The following is an 18,036-nucleotide window of genomic DNA, read 5'->3' as shown; positions in this document are numbered from 1 at the left end:
ATCGCAAATCCAATTTGGAAAAAAGGATACCTGCATATGATAGACAGGAATGGATGCGGCAACAGAATTGATCAGGCAAAGTCTCCCTGCTTTATTTAGAAGCCTTCCTTTCCAATTAGCTAATCTTCCCCTCACCTTTTCAATCACCGAATGAAAAGAAGCCCTACTGGTACGGGAATGATTAAGGTTAACTCCAAGATATCTTCCTAAGTCCAAAGCAAAACGTATTGAAAAAACACTAGTAAAAATATCTCTTCTACGAGCAGTCACATTTTTAGAACAAAAAGTTTTAGACTTTTCAAGATTCACTTTCATGCCAGATGCCTTGCAAAAAATATTAAGAGAATGCATGACCATTTGGACCTGACTTTTTGTAGCCTGACAGAAGAGTAAGAAATCATCTGCAAACATCAAATGAGAAAATTTTGGGCCACCCCTAGTGACAGAAACTGGTTTCCACACACCCTCGACCACCTTATGAGATATATAGCAGGCAAGTCTTTCCATACAAAGTACAAATAAGTAAGGAGACATTGGATCGCCCTGTCTAAGCCCCCTTCTAGGAGCAAAACTATCCAATCTATTCCCATTCCACATAATAGAAAGAGAGGATGCACGGACACAAGTCATAATCAAATTAACAGTGATGATAGGAAAACCAAAAGCAATGAGAGTACTCTCCAAAAACCTCCAATCCACCCTATCATAAGCTTTTTCAAGATCAATTTTAAAAGCAAGAGTACCTTTCTTGGATTTTGTGTGCTTCATGAAATTCAAAATTTCTTGGGCCACAATAATATTATCAGGAGCACCACGACCCGGAATAAAACCTCCTTGTAAAGGACTAACAATATCTGGAAGAAAAGGCCGAAGTCGGTTAGTCAATACTTTGGTGATAATTTTATAAACAACATTACACAAGCTAATAGGCCTGAAATCCTTCATAAAGGTAGGATTATCAATTTTAGGAATAAGCACAATCAGAGTTTCCATGATGCTAGGATTTAAGAACTCTCCCAAAAAAGCGCTCCGGACAATATTCCAAATCTCAGTGCCTACTATCTCCCAATATTCTTTAAAAAAATAAGCTTGAAAGCCATCTGGACCAGGAGCCTTAAAAGGGCTCATACTGAATACTGCTGACTTGACTTCCGCAAAAGAGACAAGGTCAATTAACCTAGCACAAGCCTCAGTGCTTAGAGTGGGCATCGGAACATCCCCTAAACAATCAACCTCAACCTCTTCCGTTGTACCAAAGAGATTCTTGTAAAAAGAGAGGGCTTCTTCCTGGAGAATATCTGGATCAGTAGACCAAGACCCATCTCTAACATATAATCCATGTACTCTATTATGGTTTCTACGCACCAAAGTCTGAAGATGAAAGAATTTAGTGTTTCTATCCCCATACTTGACCCACTGCTCTCTAGATTTCTGGTACCAAAAAAGTTCCTCTTGCAATAAAAGCCTATTATAATCTTCCCTCAGTTCAGCTTCTTTAATTCTCAGAGATAACACATCGGTAACCTCCAAACGCCGTTGAATCTGATCAATCTGATATTCCAGCTTATTTTTTCGCACAAAAATATTTCCAAAAATCTTTGAGTTGAAGTCCAAAGAAGCCTGTTGAACCATCTTAAGCCTTTCAGTAACGCCTCCAAACTCTTGATTTCAAGCCTTACTAATAACATGTTTATAAGAAGGATGTGTTGCCCACGCAGTTTGGAACCTAAAAGGACGAGAACCTTTCACTCTGGGGCTACCCTGACAACGAACTAAAATAGGACAATGATCAGAATGAAGCCTGCTAAGAATTTCAGAATAACCCTCAGGAAACATTGACATCCACGCCTCATTAACTAGAGCTCTATCCAACCTTTTAGCCAAGTCCCTGCTAGCCTGAACTGCTCTATACCAAGTATATCTCCTACCAGTCACTTTAAGATCAAAGAGCTCACAGTCATCTAGAGTAGTAGCTAATAGACTAGCTCTGTGAGAAGAAAAATAAGCACCTGTACTCTCATCTGGTGCCACAATCTCATTAAAATCACCAATGGCCATCCATGGTCTATTATGGCCTGAATTAATAGAACGCAAATGATCCCAAAGCATACATCTTTTTTCGAATTGAGGACTCCCATATACTGCACTACAAAGCCAAACTAAGTTACCCACACTCACTTTCACTGTGATACATTGGTCAATTTGATCAATAACCACACAAGAAGAATTAGCAATAGAAGATAGAAACCAAATGCCACCCCTGTGTCCTACTGCTTCCTCAATACCAACACAATGAAAACCCAACTTATCCCAAAAAATTTTTAAATTATTAAACATGGTATGAGTCTCAAAGAGAAAGAAGAAAGATGGTTTATATATTCTCACCAAATTTTTGCAATGCACACGGGCCATCTTGTTAGACGCACCCCTCACATTCCAGGCTATGATATTGAAACTATCCATAAAAAACAGCAAAAAGGGAGCTCCAATAACAAACCCGAGACTCAACATGTTGTCCCTGTCTTCGACAATCCTGCCTTTAATGGACTCTCAAGTGGCAGCCCAATTTTCTCCGTCGAAACTTGCACCATACCTGCCGTCGATGCTCCATCCTTATCTACTGGTGAATTCTGCAAAGAGTTTGGGCGAGGATGCTTTCGCACAGTGCCATTTGTTGTCTCACATTGCTGCTGATAATGAACATTGTGCCGGGTCCCCGAAGAAGCCACACTAACCGATTTTCCAATATTGATGCCCCTGCTTAATTTTACTTTGGATCCAGTAGCATGTGTTGTACGTTGGTGGTTAGGCCTTGTCCAAGTACTGGTAGCCTTGTTAGGAGTCTTCTTTGCTTTTGGTTGGACCTGATGGGTACTAGGAGAAGACTTTTGACCCATTTTATACTTTCCTTTCCTAATCACTTGAGTCCAACCTTCCAAATCCTCATGTTGTGCATGGTCTACATGAACAGCATGCAAATCACTCTCCACCAAATTCGGGACAGTAACATTTACAGTCTCATCTCCAAGATTCTTGCCAAAATGAAAACTTGCCTTTTCCACATGCACTGGATTTTTTGAATTTGAGCTTTCTGGCTGTTTTGCTACATCGCTGATCACCTTGGCATTAGTTCCTCCTCCTGCATTGCTGTCAGTCTTGCACACCTTCATATCATGACCAAACTTGAGACAGGAGCCACAAATAAGGTGAAGACTTTCATATTCAACCTCATATTCAACACCTTCAACAAGAATCTTCTTAGTCACTGGCAATCCTAAATCTATCTGAACACAGGCTCGAGCATATCGTCCTCTTTCAGCTAATTTTGTTGCCAAATCAACCTTAACGGGAATGCCAACTGCAGCCGCAACACGGAGCATTGCATCTTCTTGGTAGCACCAAATTGGTAATCCAGAAATTCTAATCCACACTAAAGTTGCTCCAAAACAGTTTTCACTTGATCTAAACTCTTGGTCCCAAGGCTTCACAGCCACATAATTTCCCTCAATCATCCATGGACCTCCTAAGAGAACCTTTTCTCGCTCCTCAGCCACATCAAACTTCACAAGAAAGTAGTCAAATCCCACGTCCAATAAATCAAAACCTCCCTTAATCCTCCATACCGTTCGGAGTTTATGAGACAATGCAGTGTAGCTATAATGTTTACCTAGCACCTTAATCACTATAGCATCCTTATAAGGTTCTGCCAAGCAATTCTTAGCTTCTTGGGTAAATGTGACACTCGGTGGTAAGAGATCTCCTTGCTTTCCAGAAACTATCGCAATGTTATCTCCCGATAAAGTTTCAACAAGTGAAAAAGTTTTAGCAATCTTGGAACCCACAACTTTGTCCCTGAAAGAAACCTTCAAAGGCTTAGAAACCCCTCCCGAAATATGATCCTCCTTTTCTCCTGATGCAATCCCTCCCCCGCTCTCCCCCTTATCTCTTCCGCCGACATTATCGGCTGCCTCACCGTGTTTCACCCTCAAAGTCTCTTCCCCGCTCACTCCACCGCTCATCTTCGATTTTCAAAATTGTACAGAGTTTAAAATTATATACTTAATGTTATTAACTAAATGTGTTTGTTTAAAATGTGATTAAAAGATAAATGTGATTATACATTTCAAAAATTATTCATGTACGAATTAACAAGACTATATTTCCCAATAAAGAAAAAGGCTATAATTGAAACCGTCAAAATGAATCACAACCAGGAAATAAATAAGCTTGATTTGCATTAAAAAGATAGACGAACTAAACAAGTAAAAATATAACTCGGTTATTATATTAAATATTTGCCTTCACGATCATTCAAAGTCAAACGTTGTGCTTGTATAGGAAATTGGGAAATTAGCTCATTAATCATTTTTAACAAAGTTATGAAAATATTGAGACAATTTTAAAATTTTCAAAACAAAAATAAGTTATTTAAAATGTTAATTATAAAATAATATTTTGTTAGTACGTAGTACAAAATTGTAATTTAGTCTTAATTTTTTTTATAAAATTATTTTTGTTATTTTTGGGGTCAATTTTCATTTTCCACCATGAAATTTAGGTGCATTGAAACAATTAGAAAACAAAAAAATACGTGGGCCACAGTTTGTGTATAACGTAGGAACAAGAAAGCCCATTTTGTCGACCAAAAACAGAAGGCCCATTACAAAAAAGGAAATCCTACGACCAAAAAGAGAAAACCCATTACTAGTTTTATTTGAAAAAAAAATTCTTTAGCTATTTGCTCTGCAGAAGAGAATCAGATACCCCAAGTGATCACTGATCATCAAGTGTCAACTCTTGTTAATTACATCATTTAGTCTTACATTCCATTTTAGTTTGTTTCCTCTAGTAAACTTTAACAAATATCATTGTTTCTCAATCAATCTTTTGAAGAATTTTCATATAATTTAAAACGTGTGACCAAAAACTGATCATTTAATCTTTAACATTTCAAAGCATTTAGCTTGGCTTGTAGAATTACGTAACTAATCCTTCTTAGCAAATCCAATCATGTTTTAATTTGTGTGACGTAGTTTTTAACTTGAATTCTATATATTCATTTCGTGGCCGCTCATCCCGGTTACGACAGATTCTCCAAATGAAAATGACATACTAGTCTAAATTTTGTAACTCTATGTTATGAACTACTTTGACTTTTGAATAAAAGAAACAAAATGAATGTGACGAAACTATTACAACCACATCATAATTTATTAGTTAAAACAATATGACTGTTAGAATATATTAGAATTAGTTAATATTGATTAGAATTATTTAACATATTTAAATATTTGTTATAAGATATTATGTCTTTATTGTTTCGATTTTTTTAGCATCTATAAACACTTTTTTATATTATTTCATTGTATACATAGAATACACATAAACATTTTTTCTATCACTCTCTCTTATCCTTCTAACCCTAAAAATTCGAATATAATGATTAGTGATAATGCTACCTTGATGAGTATGCTAATTGCAAACATATGAAATCTTTATTATGCTAATTATAGCCGAAAGTTTATGTGTGAAGACAAATGCTTGCTTCCACACTTCCACTTCCACTTTCTCCAAACAAACATCTACTTTCTCTACTTCACAAATACTAGACAACTCTTTTTTTTTAATGGAAGCCAAATATATTGATCTTCGACTCCCAAATAATATTATTTATATATGTATTTAAGCTTGATATATCATTTTTAATCAACATACACTAGATTAATTTTAAACACTACAATTTAAATTTTAAAAATTTTAAATTCTAATAGTATAAAAATAAGATGTTAACTCAAAATAAATATTAGCTAAAACTAATAAAAAAAATATTGGTCTTTTAATATTTCTCTCCTTTCATATGTGAGATTTTAAATTATAACATTTTTAGACACGATAATTAAAATTAAATTATTTATATACTATCTTAATCTTTAATTATGTAGTCTAAACAATCATTAGGAAGCTAACTGCTTAACTTATTATTTCATTCCATACCACCATGCATTAGGATAGTAACACCTAATTAATAAAACAAAATTGTACTTAATTATTAACTATATTCGATAAAAATACATGAATATATATATATATATATATATATATATATATATATGAATAAATAATTAAATTGGTCTCTTATATTTGGATTTAATTCTATTTTGACTTCTAAAATTTAAAATATCATATTTAAATTAAAAAAAAGTTTCATTTAATTTCCATCGTCCTGAACTGAAGTCAAAGTTAAATAATTAACGAAATTCAATTTTTAAATCTGAAAAACTCATAACCAACCTCTTCTGATTGCCAAAGGAAGTACCCATAGTGAAAGTGACGATGACCTTGTTCTTGTTGCTGCCAATGAACTTTTCTGCAAAATGTAAGTTCCCACAATGTTCTCCATGTGCTTGAACCAAGGCTAGCGGTTTGCGAAAATATATCCGCTATTAATTCTGTAGTTCTCAAGCTTGTACACTTTTTTCAAATTATCGATTTTGTTCTTGCATTACTGCCACGTGAGATATTCTGTCAATTATTTAATCTTGAACTCATAGTAGGACTAAATTGAAACTAAACAAAAAAATTTATTTAAATAAAACACTTTAAATTTTAAAGACTAAAATAAGATTAAATCCAAATATAGTAGACTAATTTAATACTTTATCTTATATATATAATTAAAGAAGTGTTAATTAGAAATTAATATTTTTTGTTAATGTTTTATTTTTATACTATTAAAATTTAAAATAAAATATATAAAAATATTGTTATTGACTAAATTTTATTAGCCATGTAACATTGTTCTATTAAGAAAACACATATTAATAATACTAGGTGAACAACTCTATTTATACAATAATTATACAATCAAGAATTTAAAAAAATAATTATCTATATTAATTATCCAAATAAATGTCTAAAACAGAAACATAAAAACTTTCCCTACCTTATATATATATTAATTGTAGATACAAAACTAAAATGATTGTTTATATCTACCATTATTGAGTATTATAACATCTATATGACCTATCCTATAAGTAGTACCATGCACACATATATAACAGGGAAAAAGAATGTATATATATATATATATATATAGCAACTTCATCATCTTGTTGGTCGTTTGGAGACACCCATCTTCGTAATTGCTATAGCCTATATATAACAACATTTTATTTTATCTTTTCTCAAAATAAACCCCCTTAACTTTAGTAACATCAAGTTGAAGTTGTAGATTATAATAAAATTTGACTTTATCTTTCAAACAATGACATTATTATTCACGGCAATGGCAAAAAAAGTGATTATTGTCTTATTTATCTTAAAAATCATCAATGCAAATTGTAATCTCTCAGAAACTCAGAAGCGAGAGACAGAAGAGGGAGGGGGTGTTATTACTTCATGGACACTTTTTGTTTGTTTGTTTTTGTTGTTTGCATTAGCTCATAGACATTGGATATATATACAATTACAATGCAAGGGGACCCAACAACAAGTCAAACCTTATGAATTTATAATTACATAAGTAAACTTCAAGGAAGTCAACAACAATATATTTGATCAAGTTTAGAACACTTTCCTAAAAAACATTGTGAGCATGAGATCTAGCTAGTGGCGGTATTGGAGCTTATTGGTGGCATAAGGTTTGAAAATTAATAGTAATCATCATCATAATTTAGGATGACTACCTACTATAATGACTCAGCTTCCTTCATTGCTTCATTATTTTCATTTTTTCATGTTTCTTAGATGAAACTAGTGATGATAATGATATTCAAACCCGCCTTATCACAAAAATTTTACTAATATGCTAAATCCTAATTAAGTTAGTCATTTATAATTTTACTTAAATTTGTGAAAAAAGATATAATTTTCATACATTGGAGACAAAAAATATAATTTATATATTTATTGTATAGGTATTATTTTTTTTCATAAATTTATGTACTAATTATTCTACGAATATTTTATGATGAGTGAAAATCTTTAAAAGTAAAATTATAAAAAAAATAAATTTATTTAGAATGAAAATAATATGATTAAGTGTAATTTACTCAAATGTGATTAAAAAATAATAATTGAATAACTATGTACTGTAAAAAAATGATATTATTAAATGATAAAATTAAAATTTATTTTTATGTATTATTTTTGTTCCCAACATTTTCGTCCTATTTAAGTCCCTAATGTTTCAAAATCGTCTCAATTTTGTCTCGCCGTCAATTCTGTTAACAAATCCCTAACCGCAGAATAACATTGAGTCAATTTTAAAACATTAAATACTTAAATAGGACGATTTAAACGGTATGGACAACTTTAAGACTTACCCCAGAGTTGGAGACAAAAACGATACTTTACTCATTTCAAAATTATTTACTTGATATAATAAGCTAAATCTAATGACACTTAATTACAATTTGAAAACAATATATCAGATTAAATTCCAATAAAAAGTAAATGTTCTATGCATTCTAATAAAAACCATAATATATGTCACTATTAAATTAAGTATCTAATAAATGAGAAATTTAACGGGTATGTTAGAATTTGTAGTGAATTTAAATATATTAGGAAAAATTGTCGTTTAGAAAAGGCTTTAGAGATGTTAGGTAGCTGGGTGTGGTAAGATATGGAAGTAGCTAGGTATGAATAATGAAGAATGCATTGTGATCCCCACAAATGGAAGGAACCAACGTGACACCACCACAACCAAACTTGTAAGCAAAAATATTATGGACAGTATCTAATCAACGTGGTCCAATTACCGCAAAATACATTGGATAATATGCACACACATTCATATGGATATTATATGCTCCACGAATCACACTAGCCACACGTTATTAATTCCCAATCCATCAATATCTTTAATTTCCTTCCTTTGAATTTTATTTATTTATCAAGGGGAAATGAGAATGAATAATCCAATTTTAAAAGGGGTAATTTATGCTCTATGTTAACTGAAAAAATCTCTTATATTAATAAAAAGAAGTAGTTGAGGAATAATATAAGAAATATGTTGTCTGGTGGTGTTTGTCGGAGAGCGCTTCCCTCATCTTCGACGGTTGCCGTTCGGAAGTCAAAAGGAATTTACTTTTTAACATGCATGCAGATTCCATTCAAGTATATAGAGGGATATTTTATTTATTTATTTTTTATTTTATTTTATTAAAGATAGGAAGATTCGAACCTACGATCTCTAAATAAATATGAAAAGATCATACTATTCAAACTATATAAAGGGATATTAATTTTTGTAATAGAGCGAAATAATATCTCCTCTTATGATATGATAAACACGGATTGTTAAAGTAATCAATAAATAATTTTAAAATTTAAATAACAATTTAACTAATATTTATCATAAGAATAGTAATTATAAAATATTTAGAAATTATCTCAATATTAAAATATAACATATAAGAGACTAAAAGATATTTCTAAAATGTTTTGCAATATCTTAGAGAAAAAATGAAAAAAAAAATTATCATTATGTGATTGTAGATATTGTAGCATTGAGTAACATTCTAAATAAGTTTTTAAGGCTGATTGTTTATCGTAGAATAATATAGATATAGACACAAGAATATACATCCATATACAGATATAAAAGCACATGAATATATCTAGTATTCAATGTGTGGTATCATGTATAATGCATCGGCACTACTATGAATATAGGACACAATATATGATATGGAATATATAAATACACAAATTTAAAATTTTTATAAAATATAAAAATATATTATTATTATATATATATAATATAAAATATTTTTAAATAAATTATAATAATATTTTAATATTTTATTGATATTAAAATATAATTTTATTTTTTAATTATATAGAATATTTAAGATGTTTTTATTTTAATAATTAATAATATATATTATTTTTAAACTCGTTTTAAGAATATATACACGCTGATACGTAGTGATATTTAAATGTGTCCAAATGTATTCGGATAAATTTTTTTATTTTTTTGTTAAGACACAGTTAAACACAAAAAATATATGTATCAAACAAGTATGCACGGAAGAAGTTTAATTGTTAAGACACTAATAAAGATATATAAAGCAATTATTATTATTAAAAAGTAATAAACAAATGGTTGGTGATTAAATTATGAATATAGAAAATATAAGTTTAAAATATAATAAAAATTTGTATTTGATATCTAATATTGGTAGTGAGTACAAGTATATTGGGGGTATTAGAATGGAAATGGCGTATAGGGAACGCTTAGTGCGAGTGGTTGGTTAATTGGCGGTAAAAGAAGGCAACAGAAGGCTCAGAAAGTGCGAACCAATGAGAATATTACACGTGTGAGTCAAAGCCCCCGTTGACTGGCATTATTATAGATATGAAATGATAGCGGAGTAGAGAGAGAGCACGTAGTGGATTTTGGTCCGCTTATGCATCTTCTTCTTCTTCATGGCTGCTCCGTCCTCTCCTCCTCCCTTCCACGACGCTCTTCCCGATGTCAAAGACTATGTCTGGGTCTGTATTCATCAATGTACCCTTCCTTCCACGCCATTCGTTCATTTTCTTTCAATTTCAATTTTCGATTTTCAATTCTTTTTCTGTGCCTCTTTCCTCTTTTCGATAGGATACTGCAATTTCCTTTTACTCATATACTACTTTGCCTTCTCAAACATTCATCTTTTCATCCCAATCCGATACCGTGTTAGTCTTCACTTGCCAATGTCACAACTTAGACAACTTTCGCTATTCTGTGGTCCCTCTTTTCGTATAGAATGATAGTTTAGATTTTATAATGTTATTTTTAACATTATTATAAAGAATCTAGCATGGTAATAATGTGAAGGCTGGACCTTTTTTGTGTTGGATTTCAGGAAAAAGAATCAGACGGCTTGCCGTGGGACACACTTCGCCATGTTTACGAGCTTGTGCAGAGTGGCAATGAATCATTTCGAGAGAATAGAATGGAAGAGGTAGTGTTTCACTTTTAGGCTGCTAATGCTAATGATTTGTTGCATTGTTTTGATTTCCACTTTTATGCATGCTTTATTCCTATCCTTACATTTGGACAAACGATTATAAAGAGAAAGGACTTCTGATGCTTTATGCTATCTCCCTAAAGTTTTGATATTTATTCAGGCAATCAGCTTTTATTCGCGAGCCAATAACATTAAATCTGGTGATATGGTCATCCTAGGCAATCGCTGTGCAGCTTATATTAGGTTGGTTATTTAGTTTTTTAAAGAAAGATATTCCCCCAAATTTATTAAGTTTTGTAAAGCTGCTTAGTGGTCTCATGGCAACCACAATGTTTTCCAATCAGGATTAGTCAATATTTGAAGCATAGAACTCCATCGGCTTCGGAACATAGACCATTGAGTGGGCTTGATCCTACAACCCTTGCTGAAGTATGTCCTGCATTGTTTTGATCATGGTGAATATTATCATCTTTCCAAACTAATTTGCTCTTAGTAGTTGACTCTTGACATTCATTCCAGCTGGGTTTGAAGGATGCTGAGAAGCTTGTTGACCTGCAAAGTAATTCAGCAAATCCTTACATTTTAAAGGCCCATGCACTTCTTTTGGTAAGAGTTTCATGAATTGGTTGATCTTCCTTATAGAATCAATCGCTAAGTTCTAAGAACCATATTTATTTCTAATTCAATTCAGATGTGAACTAGTTTCTTAAAATCTATAACCGTATATCAAAATCAGCTCCCTCTTACCTAAATATATGATTTCTGAATGATGCCAAACACCTCCTGTGAGGGTTAGTAGCTGCTTGAGTAGGATATCATGAAGTGAGGCGAGGCTGTGGAGCTGGACATGATTGCTGTTATGGTTATTAGGATAATAAGCAACGAACAATGGCAACATTATTTTAGTAATTCATGGTGATTTAGGGGATAGTCGTAAATAAAGTAGTGCAATGAAAATTATTTGGATTTGTATAGTATTAATTAGTTGCTTATGTAGGTAGATGTCTCAAGTGGTTTTTAACTTTTTATTGTGCAGGTCCTCTAAAATTGCCAGTTTTTTATGGCATAAAAAGTTATTATGTGGCTGTAGTCCATTGTAAACCCTTTTAGTCTTGCCAGAATACGGAGCTAAGGGGCTTAATTCTTTTAACACTTGCTTTTTTGTGGCCAAAATTTCTTTATAATTGTATTCATATTATGCATATTATGCAAAACTTGCTATGACAATTTATTAAACTGACAGTTGGAAAAATATGAGAAAGCCAGGGATGTTATTCTTTCCGGTCTACAAGTCGATCCATTTAGGTACTACTTATTATGAATCTTGCTAATCTTCCTTTTTCCCCTTAATTTCTTTTCTATGTATTCCTTGTAGAAATGTTGATGAAATTACTTATTGTAGACTTTTGCAAGAGTCATCTTATTGAAGTAGATCACGAGTTCCTTTTTTGTTTCCTATGATACTATGCAGCAATCCTCTTCAAGCTTCTCTTCAAAATTTGGAAAGACTGCCATCTCATTCAACAAGGATGAATAGACATGCACAACCAGAGCGAAATGATGAGTTTGATTGCACTCTCTGCCTGAAGTTGCTGTATGAACCTGTTACAACCCCTTGTGGACATTCCTTTTGCCGTTCATGTCTATTTCAGTCAATGGATTCTGGTTGGTATTAGCTCATCTTGATTATCTTTTCTCTATGAATTCATATCTTATCTCTACTCTACTAATTCTTGTCCTCAATTGTTAGGGAACAGATGCCCTTTGTGCAGGACAGTTCTGTTTATTAGTCCAAGAACATGTTCAATCAGGTAAAGCTGTCAAAAAATTTGACTTATTATGTGGTTCTCTGATTGTAAGTTTGTAGTTCAATACTCCCTTTGGTGTTTATACAAGGCACATCCTAGGGTTATCAGGACACATTTAGCTGAATTTGGTTTAGTCTTAGATGTTGGAACAAAATAAAAGTTCTAATTGACTTTATGGACACCTTTTTTTTGCTAAGATATTTATAGTCTTGTCAACCTTTTTCTAGTGTGACATTGAAGAACATCATAGAGAAGAACTTTCCTGAGGAGTATGCAGAACGGAAACAAGAGCATGACAGTTTAATCAACCCTGGTGTAGATTTGCTGCCCCTCTTTGTTATGGATGTTGTCATACCATGTCAAAAGTTTCCGCTCAATATATTTGAACCTCGGTATAGATTGATGGTGAGTTAATTATGGATGCTATGCTATAACATATTGTTCTTAAGAAATAATTCAGTCTTTTATAGTGCCATCTGGTAAATGTTGATGAGTAGTTTCGAGTGGTTTGGTACGTTAACATGTATCCTTTTCTCCATGTAAAAAACAAGTATTCTAACTGATAAGGGGGGGGGGGGGGGGGATTGCTGAATAATCTTCTGGTTTGCCCGTAAAGATATTAGTTTTAAATAAAATAATATATTTATAATATCATATTTTCAATTTCTTTTTTCATATAAATTACAGATGAATTACGTCAATACCCAATGAACACTTATATGCATTGCAAATATTTTCACATATTTATTGCACAAATCTAAATAATCTTCTTTATATATCAAGGGACATATTATATTTAATATATTGTCTCGATTTACCCTTTGTTCAAAACTTGAGTAGTTGGAGGGGTTGCATTTATATATTTGAACAGTTGTGATTGAGTTAGTTGACTGCAACATTTGGTGAGGAGTGTCATAATTGGTGATTCATGATTTTTGTGTAAACTTACACATGCTACTTTAAAATCTGTAAAAAAGCTGTTTTAAAACATTATTGTATGTTTAATTTGTGAAAGTAATTCATATACCTAATGATAAATGATATCTATATTCAGACAGTCTAAATATCATATCTGTGTTTTAATCTATTTATTCTTTAAAAATAGGTAAGAAGAATAATGGAAGGCAATCATCGGATGGGAATGGTAGATATTTATTCAAGTCTTTTGATTTCATTTTGTTTCCTTTGGTTATGTGGCTTAAGTTTCATGATTGGACTAACCTCATTCATCTGGTGTCTTGTAGGTTATCACTGATTCTTCAACAGGTTCTTTAGCCGAGTATGGCTGTGAAGTGGAAATCACTGAGTAGGTTCTCCGTGCTTGATATCCTTTTTACCTGAAAATTAATTTTGAGCTCATAACCTTGCATTAAACTTGTTCTCATGCAAGCCACAATCTTTAAATAAATATTTTTTCTATTTGACACTACAGGTGTGAGCCACTTCCAGATGGTCGTTTCTATATAGAGGTGAAGATATATCATTTTTCTTCTTATATCATTTTCCTTTTCACCTCAATAATATTCTTTATCTTAAAGAGAAGCATTTCAGTCTTTAAGCAAGTACCATTATATGCAGATTGAAAGTCGCAGGAGATTTCGCATCATCCGTTCATGGGATCAGGATGGGTAAGTTGTTAGTGGATGTTATGTTTAACAAATTCTCTAGCTATGTAACTGGATTTTTGTGTCCTCCTTTCATTTAGGAAGATTTAGCTTGATGTGTTTTTAAAGCTTAACTTAGGATAAGTAATCTCTCAAAGCTCATAATACACGAGTTATGTTTAACAAGTTCTCTTGCTGTTTAACTGATCCTTTTTTCTTTTACAAAAAATTGGATTATGTGTTTTTAATGCTGGATAAGAAAAGAAGGTTGTGTTAGGTAGTTGATAGATAATATAAATTCTCATAAGATCTTTATGACACATGTTTTCAATGTTTATGCAGGTATCGTGTTGCTCAGGTTGAATGGGTTCAGGATATTATGCCAGCAGAAGGGACAAAAGAAAGAGAGATTGTAAGTTGACTATATCTTTTACATTATGTTTGTAAGTTGGTGGAAACTCAGGTGCAGTTAACTTCATGTGAAGTTGATAGTTGACAGTCGTTAAATGATTTGACAGATTTGACTAAATTGTCATCTAACAACTCTCAACTATCAACTTCTTATGAAATTAACTGCACTTGAGTTTTTACCTTGTAAGTTTTTGGTTAGCATACTAATATATTAGAATCTACAAGAAATATATAAAGATATAAAAAACACGCCTTCTCAATCTAGTGCATATATGTTGTATGCATCCGCTTTGTTTCTAAAAATGATCAATGAAGATATTTGCTCGTTCATCATTCAAGTTTGCAAAGCTGGTAGTCTGTTGATTTGTAAGTGAGATGAAGATTCAAATGCCTATTTTGAATTTTGAGCTTCTATTTATTATAAATGTGATGCCCCTTCATATATAATTCATTACTGTAAAGTTTTGCTTTCCATCTAATTAGTATGGATATTATGCTGTTACAGTTACAGGAATTGACATGTAATGCAGCAGAAAATGCTCGATCATGGATAAGAAGAGCTAGAGAAGCAACAAGACTAGGTAATCTTTAGACAAAAATTTTTTGACCTTAGACATTGGATTTCTACAGTCATTTTTATGTAGAGTGAAAAATGAGATATATTGATCATCACCTCTTTCTCCAAACTAGTACTCTGTTGTAATGCTGTTCAAAGTTATTTTCCGATTTGAACCTTTGCAATGTAATGCTCCATGTAATACTAAGCTCTAGAAATATGAAATATCATACAGATCCAAGAAGAATCGAGAGACTCCTGAATGTTGAAGCAATGATGCCGTCGACACGAGACCCTGAGCGTTTCAGTTTTTGGGTGACTACATATCTTAAGTTTTTATTTGTTTAAAAAATCATCAAAGTGGGCTATTTCTGTTGCAATGGACTAATGCTCATTCGATTGCAGCTGGCTACCCTATCGAACCGAAGGCCTTCGGACAGATTGGATCTCCTTCGCATAAGAGATACCACAGAGGTATTAGATCATTTTTAAGAATAAATCAGAGGAGGACATTCAATTCCATCTTCTGATAATCCATTCTGCTGTGTAGTTTCATTTTGTGATTTCCTCATGTGTTTGTTATCTTATAGAAGCATCATTTCTCTGTTTCCTTGTAGAGGATTAGACGAGGCCTTATATTTCTTAGAGCAGAGGAACAAGGCTGCAGAATTCAGTAACAAAACAAGCTTTGGAGTGCTTCCAACTTAATATTTGTTTATTGCAAATTCATTTACAAGTCACTCTATTCTTTGGCCTCATAAATGACTGTTAATGAGGTCACTTTTGTTGTATCATAAGGTTGAAGTCGAACCCACTTTTTTCTAATATATGTACATGATTTTTATTTATGTAAACGAAAATCTGGGCTAGTAATGCTGGCAGAATACAGCTTTAAGAATTTAACTCAGGTTTCCAATTACAGGGAATGATTTACGAGGAACCAGCTTGTGCTGACCGAGTAGTTAGGTCAATCATTCGCTTAAACAAGTGTTAAGAATTCGATTCTCACTTTGTGTATATAATAATCTATTGACTAACGATATATTGTTAAATGGAACTGAAATTCACAACAGATTAATCTTTGGTTTGTTGGATTGAGGAATAAGGTAAAAGATGATTTAGCTAGTAATCATATAAGAAACATTATTTTAAGTTCTAAGTTTTATTGTGAAAATTTTGTTAATTTATTCTATTCCTATTCTAAATTTAAAACCATTAATTTACTAATTTTTTTTTTGTGACTAAATAGAAAAGAAAGAAAAAAGAGACAAAACCAAATTAATTGGCTAGGGTCATATCTAAATCTATTAGATGTTGAAGCTCACTCCATGGTTGGCTCCAATTCGAGTGAATGTCCGCGACAGAAGCAGCTGCTTTAGCCATACAATCTGCAACACTATTTGCAGTCCTCTGAATTAAAAGAATAGAGACTCTCCAATTCCAATTCATAACATCCTGAATATGCTTTGCCAAATCCCATTCCGGAATATCCTTACTAAGCATTCTTTGGTTTACCAAGAAAATCCCATTCCGGAATATCCTTACTAAGCATTCTTTGGTTTACCAAGAAAAGAGCTTCTAAACAGTCTGTTTCACAAATAACCTCACGAAATCCACTCTCCCAAGTAAGAAGTAAACCTCTCCAAATTTAATACAATTCAGCAAAAAGAATACTGCACACTTCGACTTTTCCAGTGCAACCTTTCAACTAACATCCATCAGGATTGCGAATAATACAACCAAAACCAGCATAACCAGAAGGAGCAAACCAACTAGCATCACAATTCAATTTAACAGAATGAACTGGAGGTGGAACCCAATGCACAAAGTGAAGGAGGAGACAGAAATTGATGCATAGCAAAAATAGTGTGAAACTCCCTTACTGAACTACGAATCAAACTCACCACTTTACTAGCACTCCATGAATTATCTATATTAAATAAGTTATGATTTCTGCTTCTCCAAATCCACCAGATAGTCGAAAAGAAAAGAAAAGTATCTCCAGATAGTCATTAATTTACTAATTTGGGTTGATTACTATATGTTAATATATAGGAGAATCGAGAGTGAGATTTTTTTTACAGCTAGAAAATGAGAAGTGAGAATTTGTTTTTTTTTTTTTTTTTTTTGGGGTGGGGTGGGTTTCCAAATCATGGCTCATGAGTTAACCAAAAAATAGGGAAAATGTGCTTGGTGTAAAAACTTATAACATATTAGAAAGTTTTCTTTTGTGTTTTCTCTGTTGTTATATGTTTTTTTTTGTGACTTCTTGTTATATATGTTTGATACTATATAAATAGTTTCTTTACATTTTGCAAGCTATATAATAATATATGCATGATCATATCAAAATACTTGAACTTTTTATTTTTAATATTGGAGTGGTAGCGGTGTTTTTTTAAAATGTGGATTGTTGGGGTGTTATATTCAAATGTGGAATTGTTTAACTACAGAAATAGAAATTGAACCGTCCGATTTATTAGAGGTACAGAAATCGGATCGTCCGATTTCTAGAGGTACACAAATCGGACCGTCCGATTTGTGTTAAAAAAAATTAAAAATTTTGAAACACAAATCAGACCCTCCAATTTGTGTACTTTATGCCGTTTTAAAAAACACCAAAAATTACAATGTTAAGGTATATCACTACTTCTACTTCCATAACAAAAAAAATTAGCCCAAATCATTGATGG

At 32.4% G+C, this 18,036-nt stretch overlaps 2 protein-coding genes across 3 annotated transcripts; one reads left to right on the top strand and one right to left on the bottom strand.

The window, feature by feature from the left end:
* Positions 1–1,668: 1,668 nt before the first annotated feature.
* On the bottom strand, positions 1,669–4,019 carry LOC112705500 (uncharacterized). Its single transcript, XM_025756323.1, has 4 exons — positions 2,594–4,019; positions 2,386–2,441; positions 2,169–2,304; positions 1,669–2,075 (listed from the first exon to the last, which is right to left on the bottom strand). Exons 1-4 carry the CDS (start codon positions 4,017–4,019, stop codon positions 1,669–1,671), a joined length of 2,025 nt encoding a protein of 674 aa, XP_025612108.1.
* A 6,172-nt stretch (positions 4,020–10,191) lies between these two features.
* LOC112708215 (uncharacterized) lies at positions 10,192–16,246 on the top strand. 2 transcript variants are annotated; one of them, XM_025760393.3, is made up of 18 exons: positions 10,192–10,503; positions 10,860–10,958; positions 11,125–11,207; positions 11,309–11,393; positions 11,484–11,570; positions 12,208–12,269; positions 12,436–12,629; positions 12,715–12,775; positions 13,000–13,177; positions 13,878–13,916; positions 14,017–14,078; positions 14,205–14,241; positions 14,351–14,400; positions 14,719–14,788; positions 15,293–15,368; positions 15,579–15,658; positions 15,749–15,817; positions 15,961–16,246. In XM_025760393.3, the coding sequence occupies exons 1-18, from the start codon at positions 10,438–10,440 to the stop codon at positions 16,018–16,020; spliced, it is 1,458 nt and encodes a 485-aa protein (XP_025616178.1). In that variant the 5' UTR covers positions 10,192–10,437; the 3' UTR covers positions 16,021–16,246. The 2 variants fall into 2 exon arrangements, with proteins under 2 accessions (XP_025616178.1, XP_025616179.1); XM_025760394.3 differs by having other exon boundaries at positions 10,382–10,519.
* The last annotated feature ends 1,790 nt before the right edge of the window (positions 16,247–18,036 follow it).

This window comes from Arachis hypogaea, chromosome 8 (genome assembly GCF_003086295.3).
Source record: "Arachis hypogaea cultivar Tifrunner chromosome 8, arahy.Tifrunner.gnm2.J5K5, whole genome shotgun sequence".
Taxonomy (NCBI): domain Eukaryota; kingdom Viridiplantae; phylum Streptophyta; class Magnoliopsida; order Fabales; family Fabaceae; genus Arachis; species Arachis hypogaea.
The sequence above is the reverse complement of the archived record's forward strand: the minus strand, read 5'-3'. Positions and strand labels throughout refer to the sequence as shown.